The 21,221-nt window shown below is 41.6% G+C and overlaps 3 protein-coding genes across 3 annotated transcripts; all 3 read right to left on the reverse strand.

Moving 5' to 3' along the window:
* Nucleotides 1-344: 344 nt before the first annotated feature.
* LOC147206256 (AT-rich interactive domain-containing protein 3B-like) lies at nucleotides 345-13,274 on the reverse strand. The gene is made up of 9 exons (XM_086109738.1): nucleotides 13,068-13,274; nucleotides 11,344-11,928; nucleotides 5,636-5,707; nucleotides 5,484-5,556; nucleotides 4,368-4,551; nucleotides 3,305-3,555; nucleotides 2,912-3,220; nucleotides 2,740-2,829; nucleotides 345-1,703 (listed from the first exon to the last, which is right to left on the reverse strand). The coding sequence occupies exons 1-9, from the start codon at nucleotides 13,092-13,094 to the stop codon at nucleotides 1,564-1,566; spliced, it is 1,731 nt and encodes a 576-aa protein (XP_085965864.1). The 5' UTR covers nucleotides 13,095-13,274; the 3' UTR covers nucleotides 345-1,563.
* A 1,715-nt stretch (nucleotides 13,275-14,989) lies between these two features.
* On the reverse strand, nucleotides 14,990-18,732 carry cox5aa (cytochrome c oxidase subunit 5Aa). Its single transcript, XM_086110010.1, has 5 exons — nucleotides 18,585-18,732; nucleotides 17,787-17,903; nucleotides 15,656-15,777; nucleotides 15,463-15,576; nucleotides 14,990-15,382 (listed from the first exon to the last, which is right to left on the reverse strand). Exons 1-4 carry the CDS (start codon nucleotides 18,655-18,657, stop codon nucleotides 15,463-15,465), a joined length of 426 nt encoding a protein of 141 aa, XP_085966136.1. The 5' UTR covers nucleotides 18,658-18,732; the 3' UTR covers nucleotides 14,990-15,382.
* Nucleotides 18,733-20,193: 1,461 nt separating this feature from the next.
* On the reverse strand, nucleotides 20,194-21,214 carry LOC147206258 (ribonuclease P protein subunit p25-like protein). Its single transcript, XM_086109787.1, has one exon. The coding sequence runs from the start codon at nucleotides 21,212-21,214 to the stop codon at nucleotides 20,591-20,593; it is 624 nt and encodes a 207-aa protein (XP_085965913.1). The 3' UTR covers nucleotides 20,194-20,590.
* Nucleotides 21,215-21,221: the final 7 nt, after the last annotated feature.

Here is a 21,221-nt window from a genome sequence, read left to right on the forward strand (position 1 = left end):
AATGCATCAGTTTGTCTGTTAATGTGACATGGGAGTATATTACACAGAAGGTTTGTGAATGATTGGTTAAAAATTGTCTGGGCACTGAAAACATTGACATAATTTGTACTTTGACCCCAGCGACCTTCTATTTGCTGCATCAGATATCCATTGTGTAGATTTCAATGGTTCAAGTGTTAGTGTAAACTTGATTTAATTTTCCACTTTCTTTTAATTCTGTGTGAATGTGTATATATTGAACTAAACCTTTTTTTTTTGTGACTTTGACTTTGCTGCTATAAGTATATTCTTTGATCGCATGATCCGTCGAAAACCATGACGGTGAGCATACATAACACCTCAGCCATAAACCACCTTGCCCACCGGCAAGTATTTATTCGATTTTTTTGTTAACACACCACATGACAATTGTCCAAGGTTAAATCTTTTAGACATACGAAAATTGGGCCTTTCCTGAAAAAAAATGCTCAAGTTAATTTGTTTGGTTAAGGAGGTGGGACGGGGGAGAACAATTGGACAGCACACGATTATTTTATTCCACATGACCGTACATCCAACTAATATGTTGTCAAAGACCAAAACAGGGCCTTGGTGTTCACACTTGTCAAGTTCTCCGTAACATCTTGTTTGCAATTTTTCTTGATTGTCCACTTACAGTACACGTCAGCAGATGGCTACATCAGCTCCCGCTGCTTTAAGAATTGCATATTTCTTTCAAGGATTGAGGTAGCACTGGTTCAGTCCAACGTGAGGTCAATAATGATACATTCGTCGCCTGTACAAAAATACATCACAGCACAGTTATGGGTCCAATGGACATTCCTGAGTTCAGAAAGTCCCCCCCAAAAAAACATTTGATCAAATGAGGTAAGTATGGCATCTCTCCTACACAAATGACTCCCAGCAGATATGTTCCAGGCAGAACTACAATAATTAAATAAAGAAAATAAAACACAAATAAAAACTCCAACCAGCAAATGTTTCTTAAAAATCCTTCTAAATACAAAAGGTCCCGCGGTACCTGAAATGTATACATTTCCCTGAAGGTTGCCATGAAAACTCTACTCGCAATAACCAGCCACCTGTCGACTTAAATCATATGCACTGGTCACGAAACAGAACTACGACACTGAGCTAAGGCTTTTTTGGTCTTCATTCACTTTGGCAACATCGCTGTTCTATAGGCAGAAGAACAGGATGACAAACTAGCTAAAGAGGTCGCAAAAACAGCTTTGATTCTCTCTCAGCACTAAAGACACTTCAACATGTGAACATCACTACGATTCAAAAAAAGCTTACATCAGGAACTAAGATTAGCAAATTACGTTTCAAAGCTTTCCGAGGCCACGCGCTTGACAACATGAACGCAAACTAACAAGCAAACGTATCATAAAAAAAAACATCCAAGTGTGTCAAGGCCGATAGACTGAAAGAACAATACATTAGACCTAGTGGCAGACATATTTCAAACAATTCTTGCCTGACTTTAGAGCTCCTATAATTTATACTGCTCCATGACTAGGGTGAGAATGGAGTAAAAAAAAAAACAAGAACAACTGATCTTTAATTTGGTCCCTTTGAGGAGGTGGAGGATGAAGATGAGGGGCTGTGAGAGGAGGAGAAGGCACTGAAACCGCTCGTCCCTGCTGGAGTGACAGCCTGCGAAACCACTGGCGGGCCGGACTTCTGAGCAAACAGGGTTCCTGTTGCCAAAGACAAGCGCAAGTGAGTCCAGCGTATTAGGGCAACCCTCCCATGTCAAGCGCAGGTAGGCCTCCTAGTGGCTGCGAGTAGCACAGCGAGTGCTGGAACCTTCCGCAATGGAATGACATCATGGCTACGTCATTGTTTTCGTGCGCATTAGCTTTTCCAGCTATTTCGCATTAACTCGACCCCCTGTGTTTGAAATAAATCTAAGTATGAACTATCAAATGAGTTTTAACTTGAAAAAGCAACTTACTGATTACTTGATTTAAAAATAAAAACAAACAAACACAAAAACGAAATTGGATAATTACATTACAAGTTAAAATCAGAAGCTGGTGACATCAGCAAAAATGACATGGTTTTGCCAGTATTTTATTGGAAGGGCATTTTTAACAGTAATGTTTGAGAATGAAGGGTTTATAAACCAGTCGTTGATGTTCGCAGCACAAATGCAGCAAGAAGTAGTTTTCCCAACGCATTTGGCAATGTAAAGAAAATGAACACAAAAGGTTTGATGGTTGTACACTGTTGTTGTATTTAATGTGCATAAACAACTATATCAACACTGTACACATATTTACAAGTTACTTCAAATATGTCCTATGAGCAAGACTTGCCGCAGGGTGAGTTGAGTGCTGTTTAAGACCATACACACTTGGCTCTTTATTTGTAAAGTCATGAAGATTGACAGAGTTGATTGTGTATATGTCAAATGTAATCCCACATACACTACCATACACATCGTGCAGCTGTCTTTTCCTGTGTGTGTGTGTGTGTGTGTGTGCGAGCGTGCGCGCGGCTAGCTGAAACTGGGGACTTAGCGTATATGCGCCGTCACTCCTCAGGAAAGCAAAAACTTGATTTATTTTATTTTATTTATTTTTTACTAAAGGAAAATGACAAAAAAAATAGTAGCACACGGTGAAGTAAATTTAATCTGATTACTGGTCTGGAAAATGTAACACATTTGATTGCGTTAATAGTTTCTGTATATATAGGGTATACATGTTCATTCATCTTTAAACAACTTACCGGAGTACAGGGTGCCATTGACTTCCACAGAAACACTAATACTGGCCGCTCCATTGGTGGAGATGCTCAGGGACAAATCCTGTTTGCTCTCTGTGGGAAACCAAGTCAAACATTTCCCTTAAATGGCCGCCTCCCATGAGGTCCATGAATGCTAGCGGCGAGGACCACTCACCATGACCATTGTTGAGCTTGAAATTCAGGGGATTGAAGTGGGAGGCCATCGCCAGGAGGTTTTGCTGGAGCGCCTGCTGCATGAGGCGCTGCTGCTCCTCTGCCAGACGCATCATTTTCTTCTCTGGCCCGTCAGCAAGAGCGCCCCCTACGCCACGCTCCAGCCTCTCACGTAGATGCTCCAGAGTGGCTGCTTGAGCCAACTGCTGCTGTTGATGATGTTGTTGCTGCTGCGGCGGCTGCTGCTGTTGCTGCCCGAGTGCCAGTGCCATGGGCAGCCGGCTGGGAATCACTGGAGTTGAAGCCTCATCTGGACCATTGTGCAGAATGCCCGTTTAAAACAAAAGTGAGAACGGATTGAGGAAAAGGGAAAACAAAAAGGTGCTTATCATACCTGGATTTTTCTTCACATTTGGGCTGATTGACTGACTGGAAGTGTTGTGTCCAGAGGTGGAGGTCTGCATCGTGGGCGATGAGAGGAGGTTGTGCGGAGCAGAGTTTGGAGAGGGCGAATAGCGATACAGGCTGTTGGTGTAGCTGGGACGCCGACCTTCTCTACGGTTACTGTCGATGGCCGCCTGCAGCTCCCCTGGAGAACTCAGACCCTTCTTTTCACACTCAAAAGGATACAGGTACTTCATGTACCTAAAAAAATAAAAATCATATTTAATTAAACTCTTTTTTTCCCCCTTTGATTTGGATTTCTTGCTCTAGTGCGTCCCCTGTATTTATAAAATATAATTAATTTTTTAAAGACGCTCGTCTGCCTCATAGTTCTGAGGTCCTGGGTTCAAATATTAGCTCCAGCATACCTGTGCGGAGTTGGAAGCTGGGATAGGCTGTAGCTAGCTCGTGACCTGAATGAGGACAAGTGCTATAGATAATGAATGGACGGATGGATGTGGCGATACAAATCTGTAGCAGTAAAAGCATCAAGACATCTGGACCAGTGCCACACGAATGCCCGTTACTGGATTAATAATGCGCTCCAGAAAACTACTAAATGTACTTACACAGTTTTAGTGACTACACATTTCACTTCAGAGACGATTAAAAAAAAAAATAAACACGATAATAAGTAACTTGCCCAACACACTCGATGAACCAGAAATTATGTTCTCTCCTGCAAATTGTTTGTTAAATGCTAACTGGGCAATATTTCTATGTGTTATCAACGTTAAAATGCCCAATTTTTTTTTAACATACCTAAGTTTGCTGGGATTTTGCTTTGCACCTACAGCGTTCTGACTTTGCTCTTTGCGGTTATAACATATAAATGTCCCCATTCCGGGAGTAATAAATGATTTGCGTTATCATTAGATAAACTGGGACTGCCAAGGCATGGAAGGGACACCGTGTGCCTTATCATGAGCAAGTGTACCATCCGGATGGTTTTGAGACCGTTCGGGTAATAATAAACCTTGACATTATCCGCTGTCATAGTTTCAGACACTTACTGCGTGCGCAGAGTGAAAGCCGCGCTGGTAATGGACGTCGGGAGGTTGAGACCTCTGGTGATCTCCCTCCAAATCTTCTTGTTGATGACCTCCACCAGGCCTCCCTTCTCTGTCACAAGCTTATAAAGTTTGTACAGGTCCAGCACTTGTTTGGCCATAATGGGGATGCGGTTCACAGGCGTCCCTGAAGGAGGCAAAACACCAACTACAATGACATCAATTTTTTTTCCAAATTGCAGCAATGAGTGATTTGCAAAAAAATAATAATAATTAAAGGGGAGAAACGAGCTATTAAAAGATCAGGTCGACATGGACAAGGTCTGCTTTGCTCACTTTCAGGCCAGAGATTAATAGCAGGTTGAAAAAAAAATAAACCAAAAGGCTCAGCACATGCAATCTCCCTGCATAGACTCTTCTCAGGAGGTTTATTTCAGATGGATGGGGGGGGGGGGGGGTAATTCCACAGCAACTGCTTTGTTTGAGAATCGATTTGAGCAAGCGTGGGGGGTGGTTCTGGGAAAGCAGCAGTGGTTGCCAATCACGGGGTTGACAGCTAACTCCGCAGAGCCTGAGCCGCTGTCGTAAAGCCAGTTAATGAAGAAGGCTAAATACAAGTTGTAGAAATAAGATTAGTTTGGGCTAAGCGTGAACACATGCACGGTCGGCCTGCGGGTGACCTCTTCGCTGGGCTGACTTATTTGTTCTGAAAGGTCTTTATCGGCTTGAACTGTGTATGAAATATACTGTATATCCAAGCACATACTGTGTGGATACTTGAATAAATAAAACCCTCAAATGGGATAACCCATCAAATGACTGAATGGATGGCTTTGGACAACGGTATCAGTTGAGAAAATGTGATTTATGTCACACAAAAATGTAATGCTGAGAAACATCTTCGAACTGTAGTTCCAGCTTGACTGGGTGTTAACATTTTAATTAGCATCTCTTAGTTAGTTACACATGAAGTAAAAGTCGACTAATAATAGCCCCGAACATTGCTATCTACTAAAACATAACATATGCTTGGAAACGTTTCCAGAATTCTAAGCATCTTAAAAAAACAAACAAACAAAAAAAACACATTACAAAAAGAATTGGAAATGAGAATCTGACCTCGTTTTTGCATGAAGACAAACAGATCATCAAGAAATTCCTTGCGCTGGGGGTCGTTGTCCAGTTCGTAAAGCTATATCACAAATGCAAAAGCTCATTAAGCATCATTTCTCGTCAAAACCAGAAAAGGGACCTCCAGTGAATTGACTGACCTTTGCAAAGTCCCTGGATGGTTCTGCTCTGCCTCTTCCTCCTTCGTTCTCCTCAGCCCAGATGGGAGCTCTCTGTGTGTACGAAGAGAGAAGGGCCCAATAATCAACCGGTTGATACGTGGCCTTTTCAAAATTACATTAACGCGCCAGAATGTTGCCGATTTAAGGCCGGTAGAACATTTTTCAGTTGGTATGGGGAGAAAGCAAAGGAGATGCATGACAGAGTGTCATTCTGTGCAATTTACAGCCATCTCTATCCTCTCAAATGGCCATTAAGATGCAGAAAAATATGTGCTGATAATATTTAGATTCATGTTTAGTATGCACTATAAGTACCAATATAGATTTTTTGGAAGGAGGTGGCAATTTTGGACAGGAAAAAAAAAATACAGATTACAGAATAATTGATCATTAAATTTAAAAATTAGAATGCATAATACAGTGGTCCATCTACTTACAAAATCAATTGGTTCTGGACGAAATTTCTTAACTCGAAAAATTTGAAAGTAGAGATGTGTTTTCCATGTAAATGCCCTAATCTGTTCCAACCCACCCCCCCCCCCCCAAATTCAGACATAAATGCTTTCTAAAGCATAAAAATATTTAACAAATACATTTGTTCATAAAATACATATTTTGCATTGGACGCACACAAAAATGAACTTCAAATTAGTATAGAGATACAACATGAAACACACATGTCCAATGGCGGGAAAAGCATTAAATTAATTAGGAGGGCATGAATCTTTTGTCATATGTGTGTTTGTGTTAACAGTTCCTTGCACACCACCAAAGACATTACTCCCCCTTCCTTACACCCCCCCCCCCCCCCCAGTTCCCCTAACAGAAAGGGTGCCTGTATTGCTCTGGTGTGTATACATAATACATCAAGTAAAGGGGGAGAGTTTGCTCAGCGCTGTGGCCAGTGAGAAGGGAGATGAGGGAGAAGGCCCCATTGTTATGAGGTAGTTTAATGTGACATGTTATTGCTCCATGAGCTCCTACTTAATGTGACAGTTAAAGGTTAAAATGTGAGTGAGTGTGCAACCGTGCAGAAAAGCCTGCTGAGATGTTATTGTGCCGCAGACATGCGTGCACAGCAGTGAGATGATAGCACTATGAAACAGCTCGGCAAAAGGGAGTTTGTGCCGTGTGCATGGTGCATCCAAAAGTCACCGTTTGACGTCACTGTTGTCACCACAACTGTTACCGGTCGGCTTGTCGGCATACGATTCAGTTCAATTTGATGTTTTGTCCTAAAACAAGGGTGTGTTTTAGACAACACAACATGTGCTTGTTCCCGACGGGATCGTCTTGTCCATTTATCACACTTGTGCTTCATCAAAATAATGGAATGTTTTGCTCATTGCTCTGATTGTGATTGTAACATCTCCGTTGTTTTTGCTTCACAACCCAAACCATGGTTCAAGGAACGGTCCCATAACAACATTTCACACTCTCAGCTATAAAGCACATGGGAACCAAAACAACAAAAATACCATCAACTACAACTCCCCTTCTGTTTACAGTAAAAACAGCACTCACATTCGCCTCTTTTGACTCAATGTGGAATTATTTCGTTGATTTTTCCACCGTCGCTTCAACTAAGGGGGCGTTTACATGATAACAGTCTGGAAAAATTGTTTTAAACGGTGGCATCTTAGGAAAAGCAGTTGTTCAAACAATTCTTGCTCACATGGACCCGGGCCAGGCCACGAGTTTTCGACGACGGCTTGTCCCCTGGATGCAGCAGATTTTGGAATAAAGACATGCAATTCGTAAGATTTGAATGATTTTGAAAACAATTTGTGATTCACGCACTCCCCCTCTAAATTATGTGATCGCAATTTAGTGTCCGATTCATTTTTTTTCAAGGCCCTCCTTCTATGTATTTTTTTTTTAACAAAATTTGGTCTTATGGGTTAGGCTTACTCTACAACAGGGGTGTCACACTCATTTTTGTTGGGTGGTTTCCTTCAGATGGCCATTATGAACGTGAAACCAAATAAAATGTAGCATTGCCTCATATTACAGTTACCCAACAAAACGTTTGAATTCAGGCATCAGGAAAACCTGTTCAAATATTTTAAGATTTATTTTAAGGGGGATTGTGAACAAAACATGGCTGAAATGTCAACATTATTGAAAATGAAGACAAAGTGCAATTTTGTGGTGGGCCAGATATGGCCCCTGTGCCTTGTGTTTGACACCTGTGCCCTGCAATTAAGGCAAATTAACACTTGTATCTTTGGATAAGACCTGACAAATTAAGCAGAACCACAAATTTAATTTTAGGTCTTGACTACAACAACTCGATAATTCTTCCGAATGCCTTTAGGTGTCGTGTGTCCATGTCGTGTGAAGTACATTGACTTGTGTATGCAATGTGCTATACAAATACAGCTGCCTTGCCTTGCCAAACAAGTGTCGCACAAACATTAAGTTAGAAAGTAATGAATCAGATGATAATGCAAACAAATCTGTGGCTTTACCACTTCAACTATTCATTTTCCATGATTAAAAAAAAGGTATGTAAACATGTGGACTGTACTTGTTAGAGGGGAAGTCAAGTCAAAAGCTTGCCGAACAAGATGGTTTCTGATTTATATTTTGCATTTGTGGAATATGAATTAAGCAGCAAAATTTTGCCACTTTCTGTCAATTGAAAATGACATCACAGCTGCTCAGGCTTCATCAGGTAATGACCAATCACAACTCAGTCTTCCAATGTCACATGACCAAACTTAGAAAACAGGTGTGGCGTGATTGGTTGTTACCTGAGCCCTGAGCAAGTGTGATGTCATTTTCAGTCGCCAGCAGCTAGTGACAAAATGGCCGCAATATTAATCAGAATATCATGTTTACACTAGTAGGGTCACATAGACATTCTACAAAGAAAATATTTTGACTTGCCTTCCCCTTAACTTAAAACTTATCTACACTCAATGTAAATGAATAAATCCATGAAATATACATATGCCCAAATATGGTCAGATTCATACTTTTCTTTGTGTGTTATTTTTAGGCAATACTAACCAATTGAAAGTGGTAAAAATAGCTTGGAAACTAATACATTGGTGCTTTTGAACCCAACTCATGTCAGAGAAATGTTGCAAAAGTACATTTTCTTGTTCTGCGAAAGCTGTGCAGCAAAATAGTCATTGGCGAAAGTCTGTGTGTTTATTAGATGATAATGAGCAAAAACAGTAACATTATTTACATTTAACTTGGCTCATTTTGTTTAGCTCAATCATTGTACTGCTTTGTTGGAGAAGGACCATCATGAGCTATGGAGCTACGTATCTATTGCATCTTAATATCTGGGTAATACACAATTCACCTCATTGTTTTTTTTTCTTAGGTTTTTTTTGTTTTCTTACGTTTTCAAAATTACAGACTTTGCGATTTGAAAACTGAACTCTACCTCATTATTACGTTGCTCTGAATTTGATTAATTGTTCAGCCCAAATTCGAGCAACCTCCACAGTCCACCCCAATGATCATTTAAGATTTCTTATTTTTTTTAAGTTTTAGGATTAAAAAAAATGACAAGAACACAGTTTCATATGGTTTTACTTCAAAGTGCCCATGTTCACACCCTGCTATCTCTACGAGGTATTATTTACGAAATGTCTTCCCATGTAGCTTCAACAAAATGATTGTCTGCAGCCTCCTCTCACCCAAACCTCACCCTGGGGTAGCTTTTGACACATGTAATAGCTGGGCTTAGAATTTCTAATAAAAGGGCCTTCTACTCCCCCGGCGTAGAAACTCTATTGACGTGAAGGTAGATAAACATCCCAGTCCTTTCACCATCAAATGGAAATAAAACCCTTCCCCCCCCTTATTGATGAGCAAGTGAGACCTACTGTGGCTCTATTAACAAAAGAGCTGGCAGTTAATTGCTCACAGAGCTTTCACACAACTAACCCTGGGAATGCTGATAGTGCTCAGTATGTAGGTCAGCAAAAGGTTTCTTTTATTTCAACTAAAAAACTCTACTTTTGACTAGCGGTAAAGGCTATCTTTTGCTAAACACCAGTTGTACTTCTATATGGATTTTTATATGGCAGTATTTGAGGCTTCATTTTCCAGCCCCACCCTTCATTTTTAATTAATTCTTTAAGGCCTCATTATAAAATCATTCAACAGAGCAAAAGTGAAAATGTAGCCTTTCAATGGCACAGCGGGGGGGGGGGGTACTAAAATTTTAATCCAAATCAAATTATTCTGCCCTTACAAGTCAAGATCATTTATCCGACCCCTTGCTGAGCAAATGGGGGATCTTCACCCCCTTGCAAAGTGCCAATGAAGGCCTTTACTGTAGTGAGGCTGCACACAATGGGCGAACAATGAGTGTCCAGCGTTGGGAATCTTTTATTGTATTGCCAAAGACGCCTCTTTTAAAACAATGACCGAGAGGGCTAAGAAGACAAAAATGAACTAAAGCGTGCAGCCATTATTATCAAATGTTTTTTTATTTTGCTGGCGGCTGCTAAAACCAATGGCCACAACATTTCTAACAACAATCAGCGCTGCATTTAAATCTGGTGAGCCAAAGGAATGGGATCCAAAAGTGAATCTAGATCTGAGGATTTTCACTTGCAGGTGACAGCCCACACCTCACATATAAAGACCGTGTGAAAAATCACAGTTTGACATGACTCTGAATGGGCTGTGACGCGTCAAGCAAAGGGGAGAATTAAACTGTCCCAAAAACATTTAACAATTCCACGATGCATTTTTAACAGCACAGTTTTATGTGTTCCCTTAAACAGATAGTGGTGTTTTTAACACAGCCCTGAGTGGTGTGCTGAAGAAAGGACTTGCGTTCTCATTGCCATTATGTATTGATTAGTTGCATGTGAATTACAGTGCCATGTAGTGTTGCTAGGAGACAACTAAATTATGCAGTGCTACGTTAGCAACCAGTTGTTTAGGGGTGTAAACAGTCATGGATAAAGATTTTTTTTCTTTAACTCAAGCAATTAACACAATGGGCTGGTGAACTGAATCGGTAAATAAAATTAAACAGAAGTATGTGAGAGAGGAGCGTGTCAAAGTATTTGACCAACACTTCTGCTTCACTGAAGCTGTGCTTCAAGAAGTAAACTTTACAGTCGCATGCTGTGAGGCATCAGCCTGGCGGCCCCTCGGGCTACTGGCTTCATTAGTCAGAATGAATTGTATTGACGTAGGGGCCCCACGCAAGGGGAGATGAGGGCTTTTTTAAATTGGCTTCTGTTAACTAGAAAACAATACACACCGGAAGACATTTTTGCTAATTTAGTCTGCTCTAAAGTAATCATTATTTTTTTGTTCATCTATCTATGAAAGGGGTGGATAGTGGCAGGTTGACTTAGTAAATGTTCTTCCATGAGATAGCAAGGAGTGTTTTAAAATTAAGGCCACCAGGTCTCCAAACCACCATTGAGCCTTGTCAGTGAAAACACACATATTGCTACCGGGTTACAGTCCTGTGGTTTGGATGGCAGCCAAGGGGAATAAGCCAGGCTGGTGGCATTTTGTCAAGAGCGCATGAGAGAAGTGTAGTAGACGTTCTCCGCTGTGAAGGGTAATTGAGAACTATTAAACTTTGGGAGATTTGCCAAAAGAGCCACGTTTCTTCTCTCAGCAGCAAAAGAAAGCGCTCACGGTGGGAGGGGTGGGGTGTTGCAGATGTTCAACTTAACATAGAGGATGCTTACTTGTTTCAGAGGCTCGTCGTAGGCCCAGTCCGTGAAGCCGTTGAAGGCAGGTGCACCGACAGGAGACAACACCTCCTTCTCTTCCTGCTCCTGTTTTATGGCAACAGGAGGCGGAGGAGGAGGAGACGACTTGCCGGCTGCTGGTTGAAGCCCGGGGCAAGAGTTGAAAGGAGGGCCCATAACCTGCTGCAGTCTGAGCTTCTTGGCTTCCTTATGAGACTCGCTGTCCTCCGTATCCGCCCCCATTTCCTCCTCATCAGAGTCACCATCGTCGTCATCCTCACCATCATCGTCATCCTGCTCTTCCCCCGTATTAACTCGGCTTAGATGGATGTTCATAGCATGCTGAGTGAGTCCATCCGCTTTGCTGAATAGGTCCGGCCTGGAGCCCGGCTGTGCCCTCGCAGCAGTAGCAGCGTGTTGGGCAAAGAGGAGCTGAGCTTGAAGGAGGTGTTTCTCTTGAAGGTTCATGTCCTGTTTGGCTACTTGCTGTCTCTGGAGGTGCTCCATCAACGCCTCCAGCTTCAGGCCGGCAGGACTGGGCTGGGGGCATCTTGTGGAGCTGCCCTCCTCAGATAAGCTGGACTGACACATACATAATACCATGACTTGAATTTGATTCAATTGTAAATAAATACAGTTTTTGTCATTGAGGGTCAAGTAACAAAATAATTCTCGTCTAAGAGAACGATAAAGAGATGATAGCTATCTAAACACAGTATTAGCATATTACTGAGGCTATCAGGCCTCTTATCATTTTTAATGTTGCGTGTACCTTATGTCTTCTTGTAACCAATTAAATCATGATTTATAGAAAATGTTATCATTGGAAGCAACAGAATGTTAAATAAAGGGAAGGTATCACACATTTGAAATTGAGAGCTATGGCTAGCTTTGTACCGTTTGTCTGAAATTAGCTAGCCAATAATAAAAAAGGAAAGCATTTCCAGCTATAAAACATTGGAATATCTTTTTAATGTGCAACTGATGTAGGGTGGCCTAAAGCACAAGTTACAGGGGCACATTTATGTGTTCATTCATCTAAAATGGCTTCATTCTTTTATGGGGAAACCTTTCCACAGAGGGGCATCAAATTGGAGGATAGCAAACCTTTGTGCAGAGTGGTCTAAAAAAACTCAAACACATAACATAAAGCAAATGCTGGAATTAGTGTTTGGTTGTTGTTGTTTTTTTTTTTAATCGAGCAATGAAAGGTAGTCAATAGATACCGCATCACGTTTTGTGTTAAGGGAAGAAAGAGCATTCATGTGATAGCTAGATAGATAGATAGGTAATTATTTTTAGATACAATGAAATTGTACAGTTATTTCCTTTGATGTGATCATTTTAAACCTAACCGTTCCCACATTGAGGCATCAAATTATAGAATACCATAGACCTAGGTGTTTCTTTAAAAAGCAAGTGGTCTACGATTTAAAATATGACAAATGCATACACAAGACAGGAAACTTTCTAAACGTAAATGTATGTGTCCTGTCTTGAAATGGGAAGCAATCTACCTCGGCCGATGTTCGATTTAATCAAACCAGCTAATTAAAGGGAGCATATAAAAGATAATGGTTAAACCAAGTGTGTCGCTGTGGGTTAGCGGGTTAAAAGCAACCAAGGGTGAGGTAAGCGAGCAGATATGTGGCCTGCAGCGCTTTGTCGGGGATAAGCAAACACGAGTGGTGAGCCTCGACCGAGCGGTCGTCGACACTCACCATTTGGCTCTTAGAGTAATCCATCATCTCCGATCGACTTGTTCCTTCTTCTTGGGATCCGCGCGAACGAATCGCATTGCACGAGCTTTTCGGACGAGAAAGATTGCTCGGAACCAGAGTGACCTGGTTGCTTGGGCACTTCTTGTTTTAGGAGAACAAGCCGTGTGGAGTTGAGCAGGAGGGGAGGAGGATGAAGAGCAGGAGGTGGGGTCACGAACAGCTGCGTGGTCATAGAGCTCGGAAACTACAAACATCTTGGGTTGTCTTTTTTTTTACACCCCCAACTTGCGTAAATGAATGAATGAATGAGGTCCGCCTACCGCTCGTAAACGCGGATTTCCTTGCAGGCTCCAACAGCAACCTAAAGGTGCGGGAATGCTTAAAAGAACAGTTGCCAATGAGGTCTATTGTATTTTTACAATAATAGTGCAAGCAACTCTGACTATGATCTTCGCTGCGCTACATTTACAACCTAAATTCTAATACTTCAATGCAAATGTATTAATTTAATCCAAACAGTCTATTCGCTTCATTTTGTTATGTTTCCATTGGCTGTGGATGTTTTTGGCAATAAATGCTAAGAGCTTTGTAAATTGGTAGTTGTTGTTTCTGTCACAGCTCGGTAGACGACTGATTAGCATATCGGCCTTGGAGTGCTGCGATCCTGGGTTCGATTCCGGCTCCCGTCTTCCTGTGCGTCTTTTCTCCGGTTCCTCCCACATTCCAAAAAATATGGGTGGCAGGTGAATGGAACACTCTAAATCAGTGTTTCTTAACCTTGTTAGAGGTACCCAACCCGTTCATATGCACCGAACCCTTCATTAGTGAAAAGAAAATATATATACAGTATATATATATTTACAAATTTTTACAAATTCAAGACATGAAAAAACACATTTATTAAAAACAGAAAAACAGTGAATAAAATTGCATGGCATAAGTATAGTTTTTTAAAATTGTATAACGTACTATCATGACAGTCACACGGTGACTACTGAGCGAACTCAATTTCCCGCTGCACTGATTGGACAAGCAATGTAATGCGATCATCTACACTGCAGCCAGCGATGGCCAAGCGGGCGTGTCATAACTAATTGACATGTGAGTCTGGTGTGTCTTCTTAACCTCCATGGCAGAGGCTCCGTCAAACCCCTGAGACCGATTCACCGAACCCCAAGGGTTAGATCGAACCCAGGTTAAGAACCACTGCTCTAAATTGTCCGTAGGTGTGATTGTGAGCGTGAATGGTTGTTTGTTTATGTGTGCCGTGCGATTGGCTGGCAACCAGTTCGGAGCGTACCCCGAAGACAGCTGGGATAGGCTCCAGCACGCCCCCCCCCGAGCCTTGTGAGGATAAGGCGATAAGCAGAAAATGGAAAGACGGGTGTTTCTTTAACCAATCAGATTTCAAATTTTACGTCACAGGGCGAGGCACCCTCGATGATGTCAGCCTTTTACCGTCCTCTGATTGGTTGATGAAAGCAAAATTTACAGCCGTTCGATTGGCAAAACATTTGAATACGTTAAACAAATATCACATAATAGTGGAAAAGGTTTAGAAGAGCTGAATCTTGGTCTAATTTTTCAAATCTCACACCAGAAAAAAAATCATTTGAAGAGTTGTGTAGATTTTTAAAAATATATCCTTTGTATGTTTGTTAAATTATCTTCAATCTCTTCCGAAAGAATTATGTACACCAAATGTGACAGATCCATTTTTGGGATGTCATGACCATGTTACACAAAGTAGTGCAAAAAAGTGCAGTTTGTTGACAGAGGTCTCATTTATTCCTATTTTTGCTTTAACAACATTTAACATGAATCGCCAATAACTACCAACAATATATCACATCAGATGATGGTATATTATTGATTTGATTCTTTAATTCACGTGTTGAATTGATTACACTGTAAAACCAACGTGCCATTTGAACATGTTTATTTAAATCTCTGCATTGAACATTGTCCCTGAAATGAAAAAACCCACAAAAGCAGTTGAATGGCTTTTTAATAAAGTGAAAATGCTGGCCTCTGGTGGCGACAAGTGAACTTCACATAAGCACTTCCAAACAAGTGCAGCCTCTCTTGAAGCAACTCATAACGAATCTATTGCTTCCTTAAGTACTCAACATTTTCTTTTAAAACAGTATTCTGAAAATTTTGTGACAAACACTACAGATAAATTGTCCTTTATTAGGTTCATCAATATTTTACAAGCAAAAGAACTCAATAAAGGCAAACTTAAATATCAGACGGATGAGGCAAACGTAGATAGACGAGATTCTGCGTTCTTCGGACTTCCAATTCCACTTGATCTGGAAGATAAACAAACCGCATTGCAGGAGACTGACCTCTAGCGATACAAGTCAAGAAAACGTCGGCTCAGATAACTTACTCAGACTTTGTCGATACCGAGCTCTTCAGGTGTAGAGATTCCGAGCTCGTCTAATGTTGGCCTAAGTTCTTGAAGAAGGTATGGGTAGATCTCTTTGTGTGGGCCAGCTTTATCCTTGAGGAGTCAACCGGCAAGAGATGCTCAATAATCAATCAACTAAAGAGAAGATGGTCACTGGCACGTGTCTTCTCACCTTAACCGCTTCGAGAATTCGAATTGCACTGGCCAAGTCGTTTAACCTCCGACAAGCTCGCAGCGCTGCCTCAAGAATCTTTGGCTCAGGTACCAGATCGTAACCAATCAACGTGTTCATCCCTGAAAGACACATTATTGATATAAACGTGATAGTTGAAACATTTCCATTGGCAGATGGAATGCACATTTTTTAATGTGACACAAAATGATCAATATAATTAAATTGGAACACGTGTGAAAGGGCAAGGACCATAGAAAATGGATGGCTGATATTTCCTTAAAAAGTGCCATGGCTCTTCCTCAATCGACGGTTTGGCACAATGAATTTGCAGGTGTGTCATTCTCTATTGCTCTATTTTGACATATCTTGAAATGAGATTGAATATACCACAGTAGATCATTTAGGCTATGTTCACACTGCAGGTCAAGTCAGATTTTTCAACCCATAAGCGACATACAGTATATCCGATTTTTTTCATGCAATGTGAACAGTACAATTCCGATTTTTCCAAACCCAACCCTCATTTGTATGCGGATTTAAATCGGATACGTATGCAATGCGTCTTCAGTGGGAGCACCACTCCCTTCACATCCGACCTGGAAATCATCAAAAGCCAAACATGCACTCTGCACTGGCGTGGGAAGTGCTCGGGAGACTTCTGACAATTGTCTGTGGATCTGCGAAGTTGTTTGAGTAACAGTGTTACTTTACATTTGATCCCACTTAAAATATGAAGCTATAAAGTGGTGATAGTAGTAATTTAGTCATGCAGACGCTTCAATTAAGTGCGGCAATGACGTGATGTAATCTTTAGCAGACGTCGCCAACTCTCCATAAAATGAGATTGAAGAGCGTCATCTCATTTCCTGAAAATATTCCTACCTCTACCCACCATGCTCCTTTGTCAATCTAACATGAGCCACACTACATGCAGGACCATATTTACTTCCATAATGTATTCTTAAACATTACCTTTTTTTTTTTGGTGTGTGTGCACTCAACATCATGTTTGGTGTGCATGCTCGTCACACATCACAGATGAGTTCCCTTCACATTAGGAGTCACGTTTGTTTTTGTAAAGTGAATGACAACAAACCGATAGGATTTAACAATAAATAAACACATAGAAATGGGCATCATGCCCTGCAATGTGAATGTAGACAACCTTAAATTGACGCAGTAATAGAAGCATGATTACGAGGAGCCGACGATGAGAAGAAAGGAGCGTTAGCGCGAAGCGCCGATGCGGATGTGGAACTGGGAGTCGTGGCTTGGAATTGAAGTGGATTTACATGGGACAGGAGATGTGAGCCAATCTCTTTTTTGTCAATGGACGCTACAGCTTCGTGTTTGCTTTCAAAACTTAGCTTGTAGCATACGTGTGCACATTTTCAGCATGACGTCTCTGATCCACTGGTGAAAGGACACTTTGATCCTCTCCTCTTTCATCTATAACTGCTTCAGAGAACAAAGTGTATGCAGAAAAGTGGTGAAGATTGCACGACTGTCTGTGCCCTATGTGTTGTGTTGTGTTATTTTTGTTATTTTGACTTCAAAAATGGCGCCGCGTGAGTGGCTGCCTTTCCAGCAGCTCCTACATTTTGTTGTTCTACTTCTTCCTTTCATAACTTTGCTGCTGTGAATCTGGAATTTCTCCATTGCGAGACTAAAAGGTTTTCTTATCTTATGATTACAGTTTTAAAAAGTAAGCGGTGTCTTGTTGTTGTTGTCTTGTCAAACAGTGATTGTGGAAGCAGGCTAAATTTGCCACTGGTACGAAAGTGTTTTTTCGCAGTGTGTGCATGTGTGTAGGTGAGATTGGGGCGGTAAATGGGGGGCTACTGGCAACAAATGTTGCCTTCATAAGCTTAATGTGTGCCCTTTCATCCTCTTTTCCCAGTATCACTGTTTATAACAATAACATGGAGAAAGCAAATCTCTTTTCTCTCATGCAATGAATGAAGTGCGTGTCTACCGATACATCGATCCATGCATGTCTGTCAAAGTGAGGTGTTGCTTTGTGGGACAGTTCGTAAATCAAACCACATTGCTTAACAGGTTACAAGTACCTGAATTGGAGTACAGGTACATTTAAAAGTAACTCTCCTGACCCTGGCGATGAGGTTACCTTTTCGCAGTTCCCACGCATCAATGTCTTGCTTGTTGAAGTAGGTTACCCAGCGTGCATCGAACTCCTCGTCGGTCTCCTGTTTCCCATGTGAATAGCACCTTGAGGCCAACGCACCTGATAGAAGACAGTGATAAAAATAATCTCAATTTAATGCACTGTACGTAAAACTGAAAGGCACGCTGTCCACAGCGAACGACAGACAACTAGTAAAACAGAAACAGTAAAGTCTTACATAGTTTTAAAAATACAACAGTTTCTACTTTGGAATAAAGAACGTCTGACAATGGAATTGATCAATATATGGCTACGGGCGTCCTGGTCACAAGAGCTAGAGGCCGACAAATTAAAATATCACATTTATAAAATTCAACACTAGCCAAATACGCGTGTCAATAGCACACTAAGACGTCATATAAACATTTTGGACAACCCGGTGGCAAAAATGGATTTGAACTCTGTTCGCTCAACGCGTTAGCATTAGCGGCACTACCACTAGGCCCCGAGCATGACACTTTCAACTGGGTCACGGCAAGGACACACACCGAAACAAGCTACCCAAACAGGCGTTAACAGGCCACCACGCCCATGTGTGAAACGGCTGTTCATAGTTTGAATCTGTACTCTATCGCATAAAACATTGACAGGCGTAATTAAATATTTGTAAACGATCGTTACACGTGTTAACGTTAGCTAGCACGGGAGCAGCGAGGGTACACCGATGTGTCCGCCACCGGTCACGAACACCTTCCTCAGCTCCTAAAGTAACAACGCCGAGCAAATATTGGTGACAAGTACCTTGGCAAACCGCTTTTGTACGTGTCAAACTCCGAACACCGGAGAAAGACAGGCGGACGGCTGCTCTCAACATGATGCAGGACAGCCAAGCTGCGACCGACCGGTCAGTTAACCTACCAGGAAGCTCAGTCAACGCCGCTTAGCCAGACTCAGACGTCATCAGTTCCTGATGCGCATGTGCAACCCCCCCCCCCCACCCCGCCAAATTGACCTCGAACTACAAGTGCTGACACGCTGTATACTTGTAGTGCAACAATAGAGATATTTAGTGTGTAAAAGCTCCAAGCCCCCTCCTAAAAGTCTTGAAAGGGGAGTTCGCAGTTTAAAAAAAAAACGTCTTGTCCGATGAAAAAAAAGCTTTCTCTTGCAGCATCTTGTACCTCTAATAGGATGTTAAGAAATCAACCAATCAGTGAGAGAGGGGATGATTGATGACGTATCAATCAAGTTTGCAGGCACACCGAAGTAAATTTATCACCTCTTCTTTTTTACGTTTGATTAATTGGACATTCCAGAAAATAAAAGTTATAACTGATATTTAGTGTTAATTTAACACCTATTTACGAATATGTCATGTTACCAACGTATCAACTGTGGCAAACCTCTGGTTGTGTATAGAGATTGGGGGGGGGGGGGGGGGGGGTGATCAGCACGGAACCCCGAGGCCTAAAGTGACATGGAAGAACAAAACCTTTGCGTTCCCGTAGGACAGTACTTGAACAATGTCTGATCACACATCATTTGTTTTCTTTTTAATTTTGCAAATAAATAATTCCATTCATTCCTTGTTCCATTGTAATACTTTGTTGTACTACACACTCATGTATGTAAAACACAAGTGTTAGCCCTCTGTGTTACTTCTCCATTTCCTTTTAATGTTAATATCTAGTCCTGGATTTATAGAAAATAATACGATAATATGCTTCACATCCATACGGAGATAGTAAGCAGCTTTGCTCACATTCATTTTCAATGTTAGTTAATGTTTCTGGGTTTTAATCTGATGGCAGACTATTACAGTGAAATCCTTCCAATTCAAAAAAGATCATGAGGGGCTATAGAACCGATTGCTGATAAATCAGATTTTGAGGCCATTGTGTGTGTGTGTGTGTGTGTGTGTGTGTGTGTGTGTGTGGTATACAAACTGTAAAAGGGACTGTAAAAGGAATGATGATTGTTTTAAATGATATGACGTTCCACCAGTAAGAGTTTTTAACCACAGCAGTGTATCAATTGTATACAATAATCCCTATCGCTGTTAATGGGGACCAAAACCACCCGTGATTAACAAAAATCCGCAAAGTAGCGACCAATTAACATATATATTTTTTTTTAAGTCCGCAAACGGTCCACGAGAAGCTGCGAAAGTCAGCAAAACAACAGTGAGTCACATAGAGCAACATATACAGTACTGTACTCCATGTATGTGAATTTTTTTTAATGAATATGAATATGTTTGAAAAAATCCACGATGCACTGAAGCCACGATAAACGAACCGCGAAATAGCGAGGGATCACTGTATATCTAAAAAATAAATAAATAAAAATACACTTGTTGGCAAGCCGTGAGAAAATCAAGTTATTCCAGTAGAGCAGAGAAGACGAAAGGTTGAGAGGACAAGAAACTGTTTTTATTGAAGCTTCCAAAGATTTCATTCTTTTTCCACGCTGACACTGAATGGGCAAAATCGACAACAAGAGTCAGCACTGCTATCAGTGTCAGCCAAGATGAAGTGGAGAGTCACACGAGTGACGGCTTTCATCATGAAGATGAAGCGGTCAAAATAGTCATTTATATTATTAAATACAGATTAATGCTGTTACCACTAACAGTAAAAACTTGAAGATATATCGCTTGTTCGATAATAATTCTCAAGAAGGAGTTCAAGGACTTTACACAGCTCTGGTAATAGGAGCATTTTCGGAGATGAATGTCTACATATTTTGACAAATGAACCTCCAACATGCTGAAAGCAGAAATCTGTTTGGAGGCTCCGTTTGGGAGATCATGTAACACATTTGCTCTCGTCCTCCCGGCAGAATCTCTTGGCTACCGTGGGGCAATGAGGCGGCCAGAGCGTCGCTCCGCACATCCCTGTATCCTCTGTGGGAGTGCTAACTGAGTGGGGAGGCTGGTATCCGGGCTCGTGGGGATTGAGAGGGTCTTTGGAGAGCAAGATACAAATGGCAGGGACCGTCCTCTGCATGGTTACATCTGGCGCTCCGTGTTGTGACGCTTCCCAGACTTCATCCACGGTCTTGTAGTAGAGCTTGGACACCTGGTGGAGTCCTTCTACTTTCCGTTTGAGGATCTCCACGCAGGTGATGGTTTTGGTGACCCCTCTTTCTGAGCCAGTGAAGACAACCTGTCTCGTTGACCGCCCGTGGCTGTCTTTTCCCTCGCCTCGCATGCGAGCTGTCGCGAACCGCAGCAAATTGCGGATCTTGCTTCCTTCTCTCACTCGCATGTGGAGAAAGTCTGTGGCGAGTCCAGGGATGGGATAGGGACCGCTGTCCTCCGTGCGCCTGACTCTCCTGAAGTTGTTCAGACCGAGTATAGGAGGTAAAGATTGGATGGCTGGGTTGAGTGAAGTACTTGGACACACCTTCTGAGCCATGGCCTCTGCCATTCTTTAA

The sequence above is a fragment of the Hippocampus guttulatus genome, chromosome 4 (assembly GCF_054856545.1).
Source record: "Hippocampus guttulatus isolate MCC_2025c chromosome 4, RoL_Hgut_1.0, whole genome shotgun sequence".
Classification (NCBI taxonomy): Eukaryota; Metazoa; Chordata; class Actinopteri; order Syngnathiformes; family Syngnathidae; genus Hippocampus; species Hippocampus guttulatus.

Coding starts and splice junctions, on each gene's coding strand:
- LOC147206256 (XM_086109738.1), bottom strand. CDS start 13,094: ATGATGGATTACTCTAAGAGCCAAATG. Junction 11,929..13,067: donor ATTACTCTAAGAGCCAAATG/GTGAGTGTCGAC, acceptor TGTATGTGTCAG/TCCAGCTTATCTGAGGAGGG. Junction 3,221..3,304: donor AAATGTGAAGAAAAATCCAG/GTATGATAAGCA, acceptor ACAATGGTCCAG/ATGAGGCTTCAACTCCAGTG.
- cox5aa (XM_086110010.1), bottom strand. CDS start 18,657: ATGTTGAGAGCAGCCGTCCGCCTGTCTTTCTCCGGTGTTCGGAGTTTG. Junction 17,904..18,584: donor TACAAAAGCGGTTTGCCAAG/GTACTTGTCACC, acceptor GTCTTCTATCAG/GTGCGTTGGCCTCAAGGTGC. Junction 15,778..17,786: donor TGCGTGGGAACTGCGAAAAG/GTAACCTCATCG, acceptor TGTGTCTTTCAG/GGATGAACACGTTGATTGGT.
- LOC147206258 (XM_086109787.1), bottom strand. CDS start 21,214: ATGGCAGAGGCCATGGCTCAGAAGGTGTGTCCAAGTACTTCACTCAAC.